Source organism: Synchiropus splendidus, chromosome 1 (genome assembly GCF_027744825.2).
Source record: "Synchiropus splendidus isolate RoL2022-P1 chromosome 1, RoL_Sspl_1.0, whole genome shotgun sequence".
In the NCBI taxonomy this organism is placed as follows: Eukaryota; Metazoa; Chordata; class Actinopteri; order Syngnathiformes; family Callionymidae; genus Synchiropus; species Synchiropus splendidus.
Genome location: NC_071334.1, coordinates 8,932,127 through 8,949,921, shown reverse-complemented (window position 1 = coordinate 8,949,921; position 17,795 = coordinate 8,932,127). Strand labels below are relative to the sequence as shown.

Below are 17,795 nucleotides of genomic sequence, written 5' to 3'. Positions count from 1 at the left end.
TGGAAAGGAACAAAGGAAAACACACAAACACAAGACTGAAATCACAACACAAAAATACAAACTCAACAAAGGAAAAGGCTATACGGTTATACCAGAGGGGAAAAAGTGACTTCATAAAACAAGGAATGCAGAAAGAAAAAAAGATCAACACGGCCAAGAGAGTCAGCATGCAAGCGCAGACGCATTCTCCCAACATGCAGCAAGTCCTGTTAATTCAACATGCTGGGTTTCCAAGACAACTCATGCAAGTTTTTTTTCTTTTTTCTTTTGGTGCAGAAGCAATACCAAAGGATGCAGAAACGAGGAAAAAGGCCCCACAATGCAAACAGAAAAGTAAATAAACAACACCCGAGCTAATCGGGTTCGATTTCATCATTTCTTTCTTGGTAAACAGAAGAAAAAAAAAGAAACAAAAAATTGCCGTATACTCATTTAGCACTTTGGTTTCACTGATTTCTTCAAATGAGTGTTCAATTGAGCTCTTGCCATATCAATTTTCTTTTCAACAAGTTGATTTTTTTTTTTCAAATGTGGGTTAAAAAAAGTAAAAAAGAAAAAACACACCAACCTTCTCGAAGCTCTGAGGGATGTAAAGGGGTTGATGCAGAACACAATGACATGAGGAGAAGAGAAAAATAGGGGAAACACAGAGAGAGTAAAAAAAGCCACCTCAAGGTGTTTAGCTGCAGCTACATTGCCCTTCCTTTTGTCCCCCACCCCTTCTGTCCCTACCATACGTGACCCATCTTGTAAGTGCACTTGTAAGCCCCCCGCCACCCACCACCGCCCCTTTTAAATAAATCAAAATGTTCAGTAAATCACGCCAAAACAATCAGATTCACCCCAGTGGCAGCCACACCGTCATCTGGTAAGGCAAAAAAAAGAAAAAAGAAAAAGAAAAGTGAGGCGCCACTGGAGTCAAATCGAGCGTACCATACTTTCAAATTTCACACGCTCCTTAAAGCCACGAGGAGTGTCCTGTGGTAGCTGTATGCCTTTTGTTTCTAGAAGGAACCCAAATAAAGGGAAACAATAAATAAAAACTAATGAACGATCAAACTGAAAAAAGACAGTTTTGGGCAGAAATTAGAAGCTGTGGTCGACACACAACAACAAAAAAAAAAAGCCAATTAAAATCCATTTCGATTTTCATTTTGGCGAATGGCCTCATACAAAAAGCAGTTTTTCGTGGTTCCTACCCAGCACCACAGCTGCTAATCTCCAGTGCAGTTTGCTTTGTGAACATGTCAACATCAAGTATCAGAATTGATTGACAGAAGTCAACTGAAAACACAGACAAGTAGACACCATCATGGCACAGCGAGTGTGTCACATAGGAGTGATAGCGCCTCAATACTTATGACCCCTTGTTCGGTTTAAAGCATGCTGATGGAGCCGTGTTTTGCAGTGATGTTACATAAACATACTCTAGATTAAGCATCCAATCACAGCCATCCTGTTATTGTTCCTTTATCATAGCTAGATACATAGGTACAAAGCTAGTAGTAGTGTTTTAAATTAAGCTACATCCTCCAACAGACCTTGCGCTTATGTTCAGACATGACTGACAGACTTCAAGCTATTCTCTCTTTTTAGGACTATATTTTCAACTTGCCACTGGTAACTACTACTACTAAAATGAATATAGATCAATTTTTATTCTTCTCCGGTACTTTATACTTCAATAGTTACAAAGAAATAGCAGCTTCCTGACCCACTTCACAATGTCACAGTTTTGAATTATTTACTGGGAACAAAGTTATTTGGTACACGGCAGTGCGAACAAACTAGAGTAGATACCGGGGCATCATTATTTAATATGCAAAATATAAATAAATCATGAAGTAAATGCATCTGCTTCTATTTCTTCAATCCCTCTGAACAAGTACTCTTTGCCATTTAGCGTTTAGCTTTCCAATGATTCTGACCTCCTCATTATGTAAACAGTAAAGTATTCTAAAATATTCTGTTGTAAAACATGCCCAGAAACGCCAAGAACACGGTTTATAATACAGGTCACAAGAGAATCACGGCATGGTCCCCTTTAAAAGGCCCTTCCCATTCTACGAACATAGGGACTCAGGGGTTTAAAGATTTTGATTGGCGGTTGTCAATATCAACCGACTCAAGCAAAATCGCCATCACTTACCGTTGCGCTCCTGTACCTGAAAGAAAGACCGGATCAAGACTTGGGCTATTTAAACACTTCCTGGACTCAAAAGGAGTCGGGAAGCATTCGCTCGGGCACACAGTGAGTGAAACTGTGCGTCTTAAACCGAAAAGACATACGGCTTGTTGTGCTACACATTTCCTTCCAAGTGAGTACCGGAGGGCATTGAAGGACAGAAAATGGAGCACAAAGTCATAACAGAGAAAAGCATTAGTTGGTCAATTATAATTTTACATATAGACGTTTCACTGCATATAAAATTACATTTATGGGCAGGCATCGCTATCAAAGCTCCAAGATTTATAACACTTGCATAATACTTTTGGCGAAAACACAGTTTGTTAACGTACATGTGAGCTGAGTGAAATCAGTTATCTTCCATTAAGCTCGACAGTTACACCATTTGGAGCTGCAATGTTTCGTTTATGCAGATGGGGTTTATTTATTCTGGCCCGGACATTAGACCCAGTTGGTTTCCTACCTCGCACATAAAGGTTAGCAGGGGCAGAGTAGCGCACGCCTTCCAAGTTAGACGCTACGCACTCGTACTTCCCCTGGTCTGTCTCCTCGCTGTTCTCGATTTGCAAGGCACCTGGGAAACGACAGCATCGGACAAGGACAATAAAAGATGGGAGGGGACAGACAGTGGAGGAGAGATGAGACAGGAAGGGAGAAGAGGCAGATTAGTGGACAGGTCAGCTATTGCAAAGTTCAAGCCAAAAATTCTCAGGGCCGTTTCTATACAACCTAAAACCACAAGATGAACGTAAGCTTTCATGGTTCATTCAACTTTGACTGAAGACTCAAGGCAGCGGAGGTACTTGAAACGGACGCGCTTGCTTCCTGACTCTATCGCTCGGACTAGGAACTCATTCCCAAATTGGAGTAGGATTCTACTCTTCTCTGCCTGAGAAGCTTCAGAAGCTAATCCCCATTTCGGTTAGGCAGCAGACGTGTCCGCTTGTGGAATGTGCCCGGGCTGCTACCGGCTGATGACGTCACAACTGGCATTTGACATTTTGAAACTTTTCAATGAGTAACTGAATCTTCAAATGAAAGATTCGATGACACTATCTACCACACGCGGAACATCTCTATTAGCAAAAGGCAATATCTTCAAGCAGGCACCTGTTCTACTTCCATGCTGACAATCAATTATTGCTTTTATTTGACATCAGACAAAACTCAGAATAGACTTCAGTTACACACCGTGGAAGATACATTTATTCATCTGTAGCGAAAGAAGTGCATCATTGAACAAGCTTTTCACCTTCATGGAATCTGTCCGTCTACTTCCTAGTCTGACGACTGGTTGCAGGTTGGATCATCTCTATCTCCCCTATGTTTAAATATCATTGAAAAGTTATATGAATTGAAGGGGTATTCAATATCTCAACGTCTTTTGCACATGGACACTGATGAGCACTACAAGGGGGATCGGGATGGAGCCAGCCATTGGCGTCTTCGCCAGACTAGGGAGTAGCTCGGACAGATTCCATGAGGGTGGAAAGCTTGTTTATTGATGCACATTCCTCTCTGTAATTGAATAAATGTCTCTTCTGTGGTGTCTACAAAGAAGTTGAATCTGACATTTGTGCGATAGCAAATGAGACCTGTAATAAACCCGTACATGTCAGCCAATCACAATGGGCCTGCCATCAGACCAGGAAGTAGAAAAGACACATTTGGCAGATTTGGAATCTACGCCAGCGGTTTCAAACTGAAAAGCAAAAATGAGCCACTCAAGCAACCAAGCCGGGAGAAGTTTGTCCATCTAGGTTGGGCCTAAAGAGTTGTCATGACTGCAGAGTGTATTTGGAATGTTTAAAGACTTTTTTGCCTTTGAGCTTGAGATACAAGAAATGAAAATGTTGTGAAAATCATAATTATAGGTCGATGTGTGTCCCAGTGTGAACTGGAAACATTCAGTAAAATGGCTGAGGTTGTTGGGGTTAATTCATTTGCGTAGGCTCTCAGCCATCCAGGCCGTCATACGCTGAGTGGTTCAAACAAGGTGCATGGGCTGAGACCTTGTCGAGGTTTGACCTTGGAGACTGAAGCCTTTTCCAATTCCAACACACAAATGAAATGGCATCCGGTTCATCAAAGACCAGCACGTAATTTACGGTTGTGGTATTTTCCTCAATCTTGGGGATGTGGCTCTTTCAGGACATTCTGTACCACGATGGGCATAAAAACATGAAATGTACCTCTCACATTTAATCACGGTACAGAATACATGTCTTATCTTTAGCCATGACAGGAAAAGCTCAACTGCTGAAGGCACGTATGGCTTGCTGCTCCCCAGCCCTCCAGAAATTTCCTGAAGAACAGCTTATATAAATTCTCCAGCCCATGCCAAGTTTAAGCTGTTCCACTTGTTGACGGTCTTATTTTTAGGCTTTTATGTTTCCACAATCCTCTTGTTGCTCCTGTGCATGAAATGCCTGTATCGTTTTCTCCGATTTTTATCTCTGGTGTGATAAACTCCACCTCAGCGCCGACTCCAGGAAACAGGCGCTCGGCGATGCAGGGCGGGGAGACAAGCAGCCTCAGATCATTCCTTGTTAGACGGCGGTTGATGGCGCTTCCTGATTGCATCATTACGGCTTTTGGCTGCTTCGGCCGACAGATTGCATTCTGATTCCTTCTCCACTAAAAGCCTAGCACTGCGGCTTGTTAGCGTTTGAAGCACCGATATGTCGCCCACTGCCCACAATGGCACCCATGTCTTCCATCACCGCTCCAGTTAGAAAAAACATTGTTTTGTCCAACGATACTTCACCAAATGAGATGACTCATCCTTTCCCCCCTTCAAGTCCATAGTTAGGTGATTTTGTTTTGAAGTGCAGAATTTTTGGGGCTCCATTTTGCGACACAACCATTTCATCTTCCCACTGCACTGTGAAAGTGAGTGACAAACCTCGATGGTGCTTCTTTTATTATGTTAGAAAAAATGGGTTCAAACTTTCAAAGCTGTTGGTGAGTGAGAACCTACACTCACCGACGCCAACTAGGGATGGGTGATACGAACAAAAAAGTCATCTGGATTAATGTTGTCATGTCAGCATTGTCATTTATCACCATAAATAGCTTTTCATTCCATTCCAGGTGTTGGGCACTACAGTCTCTGTGGAAACTGTGTTATGATGAAACTTATGAGTGGAGTTTGTCTCCAGAATCATTATTTGTTTATGTTTAAATATCATTGTTAACTAAGTGTGGAGATGAGAAATTCAATGTTTCACGTCTCTGGTAGAAGCCACTGGTGTCTGACAGACTGCTCCGGCCAGCTTTATTTAGGGGTTAAATTGAGCCGTCTGTCTGCTGTATCTCATGTCGCTGAACAGTTGACTTTAACTACGGACCAGTGTGGACACACCTCCTAGATGCTATTGAAGAAATATTAGAAATCATGTCAATAAATGATCATTTAGTCATATTCTATTCTCTAAATCATGATACAAACTGTCAGTCCTTTGTCTTGTGTGATGAAAAACCTTTTCACAATTGTCTCTCCTAAAGTGGTTGTTTTTCATGGCCTTCTTGAAGATTTCACTAATACTTTGACCGCTTTAGAATTTGTTGATGGTCCCTAACTGATGGCAGGTTGTAGCATTAGAGCTGCCTGTGAGAGTGTGTCCGCAATCGGTGAACCCTAATCGGGGGACGCAAACGAGGACGCCGCCGCTAATACCAGAGCAAACGTCCGTCCAATAACCAACTACAGGGGTTGGACAAAATAATGGAAACACCTTAAAGCTTTTTTAGCTTTAAGGTGTTGCCATTATTTTGTAAAACCCCTGTCTTTTCACCACAGTGTTTCGCCAAGGCCCTTTCACCGAGAAGGCGTTCCAAAGCCAAACATGAACCTTCAAAATGCAGGTGGTGGAGTCTCGGTTGTGTATTTACTCAGGGACCAGATTTGGATCTGCTTTTAAGTGCACTTGGAAGAGAAAATAGCAGCACGGCGACAGGTGCGTTGGATTAGGCTCAGAAGCCTGGTGCCTCACCACCAGCGAGACCATCAAGTTCGACTCCAGTTGGATGGTTTTAAAAAGCCTTGCCAGGGGCTTGTCAAGCTCAGCTCCTGCTTTGAATTATACAATATAACCCTTGCTAGCAGTTCCTGCCGTTTATACTCTAACATACTTGAAGTGCAAACTGTAAGACGGATGGATAAGAAGGATAAGCAACACTTTTGAACACCGGGCACACAAAAAAGGCGGTAATCTAACATTTGACAATAAGAACAATCCGAGAAACTCTGCTTCGACTTCTACAAACGTGTTGGTAGATACAGGCTGGTGAAGAGAACGCATGATCTAACGACTTGATGAGGAGAAATAAGGGCGAGATCAACACGGGGGATTAATTTTGGAAAGTGCCTCAAGTTGTGGTCAGCCCACCGCCGCCTCTGACTGTGAGGCAGCTCTGTCATGTGCCCCTCCCCACTGACCGCCAGCCCCACTTGTGTAATTCAATTAGCCTGCTCCAGTGAGCGTTGATTGATTTTATTTGGCAAACAACAAAAGCTGGCCAAGTCCCCCTTTTCCTTTCCTTGTGATGCTGAGGTCTTTGGAGTAAAGAGTAATGAACTTATTTCCACAAAATATTTGCACCCACAACTGGGGTGAAATCAATTAATATACAGCCCTTTGAGCAGCCTCTCTACTTTATTTTTCCCTGGGGGGGAAAAGTGCGGGACAAGCCCATTCAACCACACAACACGGCCCAACATTCCCTCTCCTCTGAGACAGGCACTTGGGTTCGGGATGCTGCCACCTGAAGGTCATTTGATTGTGATCGCGGCAGCATGGGGTCCCGTGTGTGCTGCCTTTTGTTGTCAATGCCCATCTGGTGCTTTGTAACGCTCCTATGAAATCCAAAATTGCACAGGTAGGTGGTCTGACTTGTGGAGGCACTGCGCGCTATACTGCGGAAAATAAAATGCGGTTGACTCCGTGGTCTGTCAGCAAGTTGACAAACCCAGACCTGGCGAAAAACACTGCATGTTCATGAGCGTCATGAACACCATTAAACTTCGATCACATTTGCATTCCACTCTTTTCTTACTTTCACATCTTGAAATTGTTGCAATACCATTGATCATCCTGTTTCACCAGCGTCAGCAAAAACTCAAACCAAGAGCCGCAGTATCATAACAAATTGGTTCGTGTCTACATTCCACTTTTTAATTTCAGAGAGTCTCTGCCTGAGAAGCCCTCTACATCTGCGGTGCTGACTCAGTGTCGCAGGGAACTAAAATGGTAAGGAATAATCTTCTTTTTCAAGCTGCTTATCTCATTATGCAAATAGAGAGTTCATAAGTCATGCTTGCTTTAACCAGAATATGATTTATGAGACGTGGCAATTCAAACAACGCTAATGCAGCCGAGGCACGCTTTGAATGTGACGGCATGTGTGTGTGACTAAATGAAATATAGCACATGAATTAACTTTAAATAGGCCCTTTGAAAGCATCTTTAGGTCGAGGAGGTGTGTCTTTTGTCGGGTTCGTTCATCATTGCACAACTAATGAAGAGCATGAATATTGTTTTATCCCTCGCTCTAATAGCTGCTAATCCATTACATATTTATGCACAACAACGCTGCCTGGAATCTATCGCATCCACAGTGTGGTTGCACATCTTCATATGGCTGAAGACATACAGCTGTAACCACTGCGGCTAAGGCACGGTGGGGGTCCAGCAGGTGGCAGAACATGCCACCACTCTTCACAACTACTACATCTGACTAGTGTTACAATAATGCTCAAGGTGGGGTCCAGTTGTTTTGTGAACATTCTAAAGGCAGGGGAAACAGTGAGCCAAATACAATTAGACAAGAGAAGATTCAGTCCTGAAAAATAATATGAATTACCTGTATAAAATGAAAAAAAAATAATAATAATAATTAACAAAATAAGGACACACAAACACAGGAGACAATGGATGAAGTGCACATCACAGATAACATTAGGGCTGCAATGATTAGTCAATGTCATCGATAAGATTTTTCATTGTCAAAACCTGCGCGTCGACACGTCACGTTATCGTTTGGATAAACACAGACAGGCTGCGGGATGGACATTGAGAACCGGTTCAGTCATTAAGATCACGAATATTCCCAGATCCTGTCTGAGGTCCGACTCTTATCCGTAGTAGCCGCATGGTGTTCGCGCGGCGACGAATCGTAAAACGCATATAAACGTGGCTTTTTTTTCTTTGTACGCCAGACACACTAGTGCTAGCAGCTAGCATGTCGGTTAGCAAGGCGCTGACTGTTGTTGTTAAAATAAGAGATATATTTGCTTTTGACTTTCATTCTGTTGTTTTGTACTACTAACATGCTTGTTTTTAACATTGATGGAGAACAGTGTCCTCAGTCTGTCTCCTCAGGAAGCAAGTTATAACCAAAAGCCAACGTGGGAGCTACACTGAATGCATCATTTTAGATGTTTATTTTGTTGAGGAGTAAATACAGTATATTAAATGACATACATATAATGTTTTTAAATTGTTAACAGGGATCAACAACAACCATCAGTTTGGAAGAACTGCAGCTCTCGCTACTGGTTCACAGTTCAGGCTGTAATACATGTTCCTGTCCTGACCAGGAAGTTTCACTTCCGATGTAGATTCCTGTAAGAACCAGGTGCAGGAAGTAGAATCTGGAAATGGAATTGCTAAAATCTAAACAAATCTATCGCCCAAATCTATTGGTACTCACGACCCTCCATTTTCCACACTGAGAATCAAACAGACTATCGCCAAGGAACCGAATCCTTACGTAGCATCGAAAACGGAATCCGAATTCTCAGAATCTTATCAATTCCCATTCCTTATTGGACAACTGGATTACGTCTCATTATTTTGATATATGTGTTTAGAAATCTAAGGTGTCAAGTACGACGCGTCACTTTCACAGGTGCGATGACTAAAGCAAAGATAATCACGACAAGTCCTACAAAATAATCGAAAGATTAGTCAACAGCAACAATGGTTGTTAGTTGCAGCCCTAGACAACAAGACACAAAGACTCATGAAACAGGACACAAACACAGATATTAGTAAAGGTTCGTCATTTTCAGTCGATACACTTGGGAAGCACTGGAGGGTGGTTAGGATTAGTTATTTGCTTATTATGTTGGTTTATTATTATTAGTAGTTTTACTGTGATTGTCTTACCTCGAATTGGAGTACCCTCTGGAGAAAAAAAAAACAACAAACAAAAACAAAAAATGAAGACACAACATCAGTTTAGTTAACGGTGATTGTGGCGTAGGTTCCATTGTTACTCATGTTTTATGTTTATGGCTTTAAGGAGATTTTTCATTTTTTAAATTGGAATATGAACTGTAAATGCTGGTATCACAAAAGACTAGGGTCCTTTGTTTTGCTGCACTCTATATCCTTATCTTTTTTCTTCTCTTCCTTTTAGCCACATTTTCAGAGGAGAAACACAGAGTGTTATCTGCGCAGCTGAAGTGGCTCGCGGTCCTGACATGTGTTTTATCATGGGTGCACGAACGGGGGCAACCTTAAGATGACACGCATTGGTTTGCAGGCAAGAGGTCTGGAGAGCATTTAGAAGACTTGCAATCTAACACTTGCTTCTGATGGAGGGAAGAAAAGAGTCACAACTGTAACTAAAGCTTGATTAAACACAACTGACAGCGTTTAGAGATGTTTGCACTACAATACTCTCACAAAGTTCCTTGTTGTATGCTTCTGTCACCCAGCTGTTTACTTGAGTTTCCTGTTGTCGCAGAGTAATCGGGTGTTCCTTTTGAGAAAAGAGAGCACAATAGAAGAAGTACGCAAGTACCGTAGTGGAAAAATAACAGCCACAGACTGGAGTCAGGCCTCCTTTACTTGAGCTCAAGCTTCCCCACATGAGCGGTTTCTAGCCCGACGTCATCCTTCCAAGGAATAACCTGAGTATCTTCTGCATTGACACTTCTGACTCAGCTTCTCTTGGAGTTAGCGCCACTGTCTCTCAACCAGAGGTGGGAAATTCAATTTCCTAAGTGGCCATATTAGCTACTGCGGCCATATTGGGGGGCCATCGAGCCGAAAAGACAGAGGAAAAAGTCTCACATTTAACTTCAATTTGGTGACTCGAGTGTGATAAAACAAGGAGAAAAAATAGGACAAAGTGTATGAGGACAAAGTTTGATCGTATATTACTTTACATTTTATATTAGGATTCCTAATGTAATTCCTGAAAGCTCTTTTTCACAAGATTTTTTTCTACTTTGCTTTGTTTACTTTGAGACACTTTACTTTGAGAAGATATATTGTTAAATTAGTTTTATTTTTTTTTGTAGGAGTAATATTTAAACAGCTACTATATGTATATGAGTAAAGAAAACGGAAAGAAGGAGTGAGAACCAACAGAACTAATGTTCTTTCAGGAATTCAAATAGGAAAAAAAAATTGCGCAGGCCGCACTTTGCCCACCTCTGCTCTAAAACTATCCATCACGGCAGGAGTCACGAAAGGTGTCAGGACTGCCCTGTAAAGTTCCTCTTTCACTCTAACTGCCTGAGTCTTCAACACTCATTCCACCCTGCCTGCACTCTCCTCGTCACCTGTCACCTAATTATTGTTCTTTATTATGAGGGAATAATAGCTGACCATTTGGAAGTGCAGTTCTATCATGACCAGGACAGAATCTGTGAAGCAGTCGTGCGGACACAGTGACCGCAATAGCGAAAGCTGTATTTCTACAGGACATCTCATGCAAATTCTAACTCGAACAGAACAGCTCACCTTGACAGAAGTGACTGAAGTGAGGCAAGTTTCCCTGATATCAAATAAAGCAGGAGTGCGTGTGTAGGAGGAGGTTGAATTGGGGATGGATTATTCAGTATTTCATAACAAGACTGTTGTTGCAGCGCAGTAAACAAAAGCACCTTTGTGATACCAGCAGGTAGGAGGCAATCTGTTTTCAAATTCTGCCTGGTTTTCAATGCATACAGAAGATGGAGCGCAAGATAAAAATCATATATACAGGTTTGGTCTGAGCCCATCATTTCTCAAAAGGGATTATAGCAAAGCTAGCACCTGTAATGGTCCAAATTGGGAAGCTAACTTGTATTACTGAAGGAAGAATTAGCGACAAACGTTGTCACAAAACAGAGATAATATATAAAGTGTAATAATATCTGGATATGAAGTTTGTCAAAATGACAAATGTGTGGAGATTAATGTTCAGCAAATTACTGAGGGATAAATTGGAGTTAGAGAAGAGGAAATGAGGCAAAATTGCTTTTGTTCAATGGAAAAATCGTCAAAAGTTAAACTGATTTTTTTATTTTCTGAGGGCTTCAGACGAATTGAAAACCAGGCACAAATGAGGTAAGGGCATTTTTAATTCAATCAAAAGGCTTTTTTGGGAAGCAACAATGATATAGATAATCACAAGACAGCGGACAACAGGGCTCCAGGAAGGTTACGTTGTTATGGAGTTAGTTATTAGATTAGAGGCTGCGGGAAGCTGCTGGCTGGTTTCAGCCGAGGAGACGTTTTAGTTGGGAGTTTAGGGGTCACGAGTTAAAAGCTGGGTTAGGTGAAGGTTTAGGTTAGGTTAAGGTTAATAAAGCGGGTTTGTTAAGGGACACGCTTGACCTTGTTAAAAACAGGAAGGGGGGGTGGCGGTGGGGGCGGGGGGTCTTTGTAAAAACAGAAATTGATTGTAAAAAGAATCGGAGGATCAGTTCACAAAACTAAAAATCACAGGGTTAGATAAAGCAGTCGACTGGTCTCTCTTTCAACCTGTGTTCTGTGCATTTAACCTGACAGCCATAAGCTTCCCTTTCTAAGCTTTGGTCATCCAGAGTTGATCAGCTTACACCGGCAATGACCCAAATACACCAGAACCGACTGAGTAACTGTGGCATTATTTACTTCACGGACCATCCCAGATGCCTGGTGAAACGCTACTCTAACTATATTAAAAATGTAATTGAAGCATGTAGCCTATCTGGAGGCAATCTGGCCTGGAGATGACGTCCATCTGCGAGCGGTGCTGTGTCAGTGGGTCGGCAAGAGTGTGACCATCGTATGGTGCGTGGCTGACCTCCTCTTTACCACTGGATTCAAGGGAAACAAGAAACACCCTTGACAAGACAAGCTTAGGTTTTCAGATTCAAATATTCGCTTGGACTACTCCATTTGTGCTGCGAGTGTTTTGTCAGTTATCTCAAGGGTAACAAGGCTGATGACGACCTGGGGTCTGCAGCCACAGGGACTTTGAGGGGAAATGTCAGGCTCCCCGCCTCTCTAAGGCCTCCTCAGGGGACCTTTGCACAAATATCACTGCACCGTCAGCACAGCATGGTGTGACAACTCACAGATTTAACAACTATGTCATCAGAATTAAAAGGTTTAGCTGTTTTCTCCTGTTCTGTTTTCTGTACATATGTAGACTGGGGTTGAGTGAGTATTGAGAGGCTGCCGTTTTCATGCTACAGGAAGCCCGTCACGTGAAAGAAAGACAACTGAGGTTAACCTTCGGTGAGGCGCTCCTTTCGCTCTAGAGACTTACGCGCATGTCACTTGGTATAAGTGGCACCGGATATGATCACGCGCTTTATCAATGGTGGTGACTCAGGATTCTGACACTACTCTGTTTGCTATATGTCTTTCACCATTCACCATTTTCCTGCCATTAACGTGTGCGGTTTAGGATTTTACCACAACATCTACGTGAATTTGTTCGTATTAAATGTTTCCAGCTGTTAGTTGCCATTTCTGCTTTACGACTATCACCTCATCATTGTACCATTTAGCTGTTGAAAAAGCATTGCGCCGAATTTAAAGACGTGATTTTTTAGACACATAGAAACTAATATATTGAACTATTTCAATGTATAATAGTCTGTGGGTGGTGAAGTAAATAAGCCACATTTTGTTTAGTTTTTTTCAAACGTACAGTTCACAAACAAAATAAAGGGAAAAGTTAAAGGGGAAAAGGGTGAAAAGGGAGCGAGGATGCATGCGTTCAGAGAGTAGTACTACTCATATGCTTCAGTGTGAGTGGGTGGGCTTGCTTTGTTTTGGAAATTCACTTACCAAAGGCTTCTGAAAATGACAACGCAAGATGAACGTAAAGAGGGGGAGAACATGGTTGGTTTAAGGTTAGTGTTATTAGACAGTTATATCCCAGAATTTAAAAAAAGCTGCGTCTGGGGTTTTATTGTTAGCTTTGTTATTGTTACATTTAATATTTAAAAAGTGTAATTAGGCTGTTGCATTTCATTTAAGTCTTATGTTGAGACATTTCAGTTGAGTAACAGACACAAAGACGGAAAACATAAAAGAAAAGGAGAACAGACAGCAGTTCAAATGGAGGACAAACATGAAACACTGCATAGAGACAAAATCTAAAACGCAGAGACAAAGACATCAGACAAGAACTTTGAAAACAGTAAAAGATCATACAACATGTAGTTTTCAAAATACGCGAAATTCCCTTCATACTAATCTACAAAACCGGTGTCAATTCCCCTTTCCAAATATTAGGAAATCATCCGGAAAAATATTAAAATTATGCTTTGCTTTTCAAATTCTTTGTTTTATTGTGTCCTTTTCCTTCTTGTCACTCATGGTTTTTCAGTATTTGTGGGGACTGAGTCAATGTAAAACTGTGGGCCTGTCATAATCATGATTTTTATTATGTAATTAGAAATTTGCCTTGAAATGAAACATACAGTATGGCATTGAGGGCATGTCTTAAAAAAAAAAAAAAACTTAAAATTTTGGTTAAAAGAAAAAAAATGTTAATTTTGAATTTGTTTCTAAGGTCCCAATTCTAGGTAGGAATTTCCACAGGTGGGAGAATTGTCTCCTACTGAGGGATATATATATATATATATATATATATATATATATAGATAGATAGATAGATAGATAGATAGATAGATAGATAGATAGATGTTCTTAAAACAGAATGGCTATTTATTATGATAAAATATTGATATTGATATTTTCTTGCTCGCGCTGAACAATGTATAGACCGCTAACTTTTTATGACGAAACAAAAAGAATTGCAGCTATATTGCTCTAAACCAAAAATGCATCATACAATTTAAATCAGCTGCAAACGTTGTGGAATCCAACTACTTCCAATGCATTCATATCCGGGCTTCACTGAAAGAGCATGCATCAGCCAGTAGAACATGAACCCAGCATTTCAAAGAGCGACAGCCGTGGCATAGAGAGGCATAAAGAGTCACATGAAGGATTGATGAGTTTGGGGGTGCAGCTCCAGGGGGGTCCGAACTGGGACAGGAACTCAATGGCAACACACTATTTAGTAGCCTCCACCCTGATTTACATTTGCAGGACCAAATCCAATAAGAGTCATTGAATTTTCTCTCGAATGGTGACAAATCATGGACGGAAAATATCTAGCCCTTGTTGCCAGAGGCCACTCCAGTGAGCGCACTTCATTAGCTATATAATTAGACTTTGCTTTAGTGGGCCTCTCGGTGGGGCTTTAATCAATGGGAACAAGACAACACATTCGCTGCTGAGCCGGGCGGTAAAATTTAGACCTTGACACACTTGTGAGAATCGTTTGACCTCATTTACTGATGCAGCACTCCAACGTTATGAGTCATTTCCATCACTTTCTCCGCAGCAAACACCTTCACGTCATCAGTAACTGCTTTATTTTATGTATCGTGTTTGGTAATGAAGACATCATGGGGTTCCGAGCTGGAGTAAAGCCGCAGGGTGTGACCCGCTGGCGTCATCTAGAGTGGGAGGAGGAGCACTTACCTGAGCGTAGCTGCTTGATTCGCCCGTTACTGGCGCTGGGGTCGATGGGCAGGAAGTCCTTAAACCATGTGATTTCTGGGTCCGGGGTCCCGCTCGCAGCGCACAACATGGTGGCTGTTCGAGTGCGCTCCACCACCTTCAGCTGGGGCCCCATGTCGATGATGGGGAAGCCGGTCGGGAGAAGGTCCTCTGTGGAGATGAAGAATGAGGGAGTGAAATCTCTGAAGACAAAAGAAAAAGAGAACATCCTTGCGAGCCAAAAAAATCTCCACAGTGGATTAAGAAGGGCCATCAGTGAGATTGAGAGACAAGCAGACTCTGCTGTCTTTTGGTTTGGTTTTCAGCACATATGAGAGACAAAGCCAAATGATCCGTGCTCCCTTTGAACACTTCCTGCTTTCAATTCGTTCCATGAATTCGACATGTGACCCCTCCACCGCATGGCCAGGACTCAGGGAAGACTCGCGCACAACACGCATCAGAAGGCCCGAGGAGACTGACTGACAAAGATGTTGGCCAGTGGCACAGACAAGGTCAGTGTTCATCTGGAGAGCCCGTGACCTCATGTCCACTCTGCAGACATCATGATAGTGTCGCCACCCAGAGAGCACTCAATTAAAGGGAATTAGGACAGTGAGTTGAGTCCAATCAAAAAGGGCCACGAGCGAAAGGAGACGCCATTTCATCAAAGGGTTTTAACCCACCCAGTAGAAACATCAAAATACATCTATACACAGGCACACAATTCCAATTTTCAAAGACGCTGGATTTTGGGATCATCTAAACTGTAAGACATAATCCTCCACGTTTGAAGAAAAAAAGTGAATTATTTCCATCACTTATGAGTAAGGAATCAACATTATATAATAATATATATATCGCTGCATGGCTTGTTCTCACTGGAAGCCGATCAGTCAAAGTGCCCAAATGAATCCTATTTCACACATTTCGAAAATCGTTAATTGTAATGGATGATCTAAGGTGACTTTTTTTTCAAAATGTAAATGTCATGTATTTCTTCATTTTAATTGAAATCCAAATTTTCCTGTTTTTAATGAGTAAAAATAAGACTACAAAGTCCTCTCCTGAATTTAAACTTATATATAGATGGATAAAAACAAAAATCTGCATCTCTATAGTGATGTCATCAGAGAAGCAACATGCTGAAGGTTTAACAGTTTAAATTGTATTTTTTTTATCTCAGTGTACTAGAGATAAACTTGAGGTTCTGCTGGATTTGAAAGAAATCGCCTAGGGACACCAAACATTTAAAGAATAGCAATTCCTTTCTTCCAGGATCGATGACAATAACCATCTCATCTCTGGAAACATCCCGCCTCACACATGCTTGAGAACTTGATCAAGACAACACCTGGGGTCACAGAGATCAAAGTATTCCTGAGGAAAACTACATTTAATTTCCGTGACACTTCAGGTACCTGCTAAGTGGAGCCGACAACAACAGCTGTGTGAATATTTCAGGGCTGAGGGTTAAACAAGTGCAGTCTTTTAAACTCTTTCATTCGTCTGTGTTGTCTTCTCTCTATTGATAATTAATGATCCGAGCCATATAATATTTTTATACCGACTTCCCCTGATGCTTCCAGATGGAGCCGACTGTCACTGTTAAAAACCTGGAGACAAGACAGTGTGTGTTTGCTCCCACAGCCTCCCCGTCGTGTCACCGATGATCCATGTGAAGCGCAAAGGTGTTTTTCATTTCACCCTGGGCTATTTCCACGTACTGGATTAGTACACGCATGCTTTACACTGCTCAGTGTCGACGTTATACATTCATGACACAGTCATTACATTAATATTAGATCATCTGGACCAACACACAGCCCTGGAAATGTTCATTACATTTGATGCTCTGCAAAAAAATAAATGTAGTATGGTGTTATGTAACATCAATGTTGAGCATTTGTAGAAAACAAAATGACTGCTCTGATGATAAAAATCTCATAAAATGTTTAGCTCAAAACACTGACTGAGACCGCCATAATTGGAAGATTCCTGTGGAGATTGCACTATCTCAACGGCTGCTCTGACCTGATACAACACCAGAAGCGCATCCTGAATCCTGTTAGCTGGTTTCTTGGTTACCCAGGAATAGACTGAGATACCATCTCCCCCCCTCCAACACTTCCCTGCCGAGGCTTTACAGAACTCCGTCGATAAAGGCGGCCATGCAAAAATAAATAGCTCACTCTTGAAGGAGTGTTTCTTCAGGGCTATCATTGTTGACTGTGAGGTGAGTCCCAACGAAAGACATGTAGCTGATAGCATCCCTCAGTTCCCAAAGGTCCTTTTCTCCATGACACACATCATGCAAAAGCCACTCATCCAAGCAATGACACATCGACAGACATCAGTCCATCATTGTCACCAAACTGTTAAATAGCTTTACATTGGTGGTAATTTATTACTAATTTTAAGGGCAAAAATAAATTGAAAACTTCAGGGATCAATAGAAATATCCCACATTATTGAGCCAAAAAAGAAAAAAAATCAGTGAATTGTTGAGGATGCAAAAGGTGAAGGCAAACTATGAATACGTGGCTCGGACCCTTTATGCGAGTCAGACTCTCCTGTTCTAAAGGATTAGAGCTCAATAGGACGAAAATTAGCTTTTGAGTTTAAACCAACACAATCCTCCCACTCATTAAAACGAGCTTTTAAGAACATCGCTCAAAACGACAGACGCTTTCACGGCGACACATCTGACGTCCAGTCAAAGGAACATCTGGCTTCATCAGAATTAACAAGCCCCGCCTGGCCGTACTCGGGCCATTTATTTGGCTTTTTTCGCCTCGGTTTGAGTGCCGTCATTA

At 41.8% G+C, this 17,795-nt stretch overlaps 1 protein-coding gene across 16 annotated transcripts in view; it reads right to left on the bottom strand.

The window, feature by feature from the left end:
- Positions 1 to 17,795, bottom strand: part of ptprsa (protein tyrosine phosphatase receptor type Sa) — a 214,840-nt gene that overhangs the window by 75,866 nt on the left and 121,179 nt on the right. For 9 of the 16 annotated variants that reach the window (XM_053843556.1, XM_053843721.1, XM_053843882.1 and 6 more), the window contains 3 exons: positions 14,962 to 15,150; positions 9,361 to 9,378; positions 2,652 to 2,762 (listed from right to left, as the gene is read on the bottom strand). In XM_053843556.1, coding sequence (XP_053699531.1) covers positions 2,652 to 2,762; positions 9,361 to 9,378; positions 14,962 to 15,150 — 318 coding nt within the window. Of the gene's footprint in view, positions 1 to 568; positions 2,532 to 2,651; positions 2,763 to 9,360; positions 9,379 to 14,961; positions 15,151 to 17,795 lie in introns of those variants that run through there. The other 7 variants (XM_053843804.1, XM_053844538.1, XM_053844623.1 and 4 more) reach the window with 2 other exon arrangements.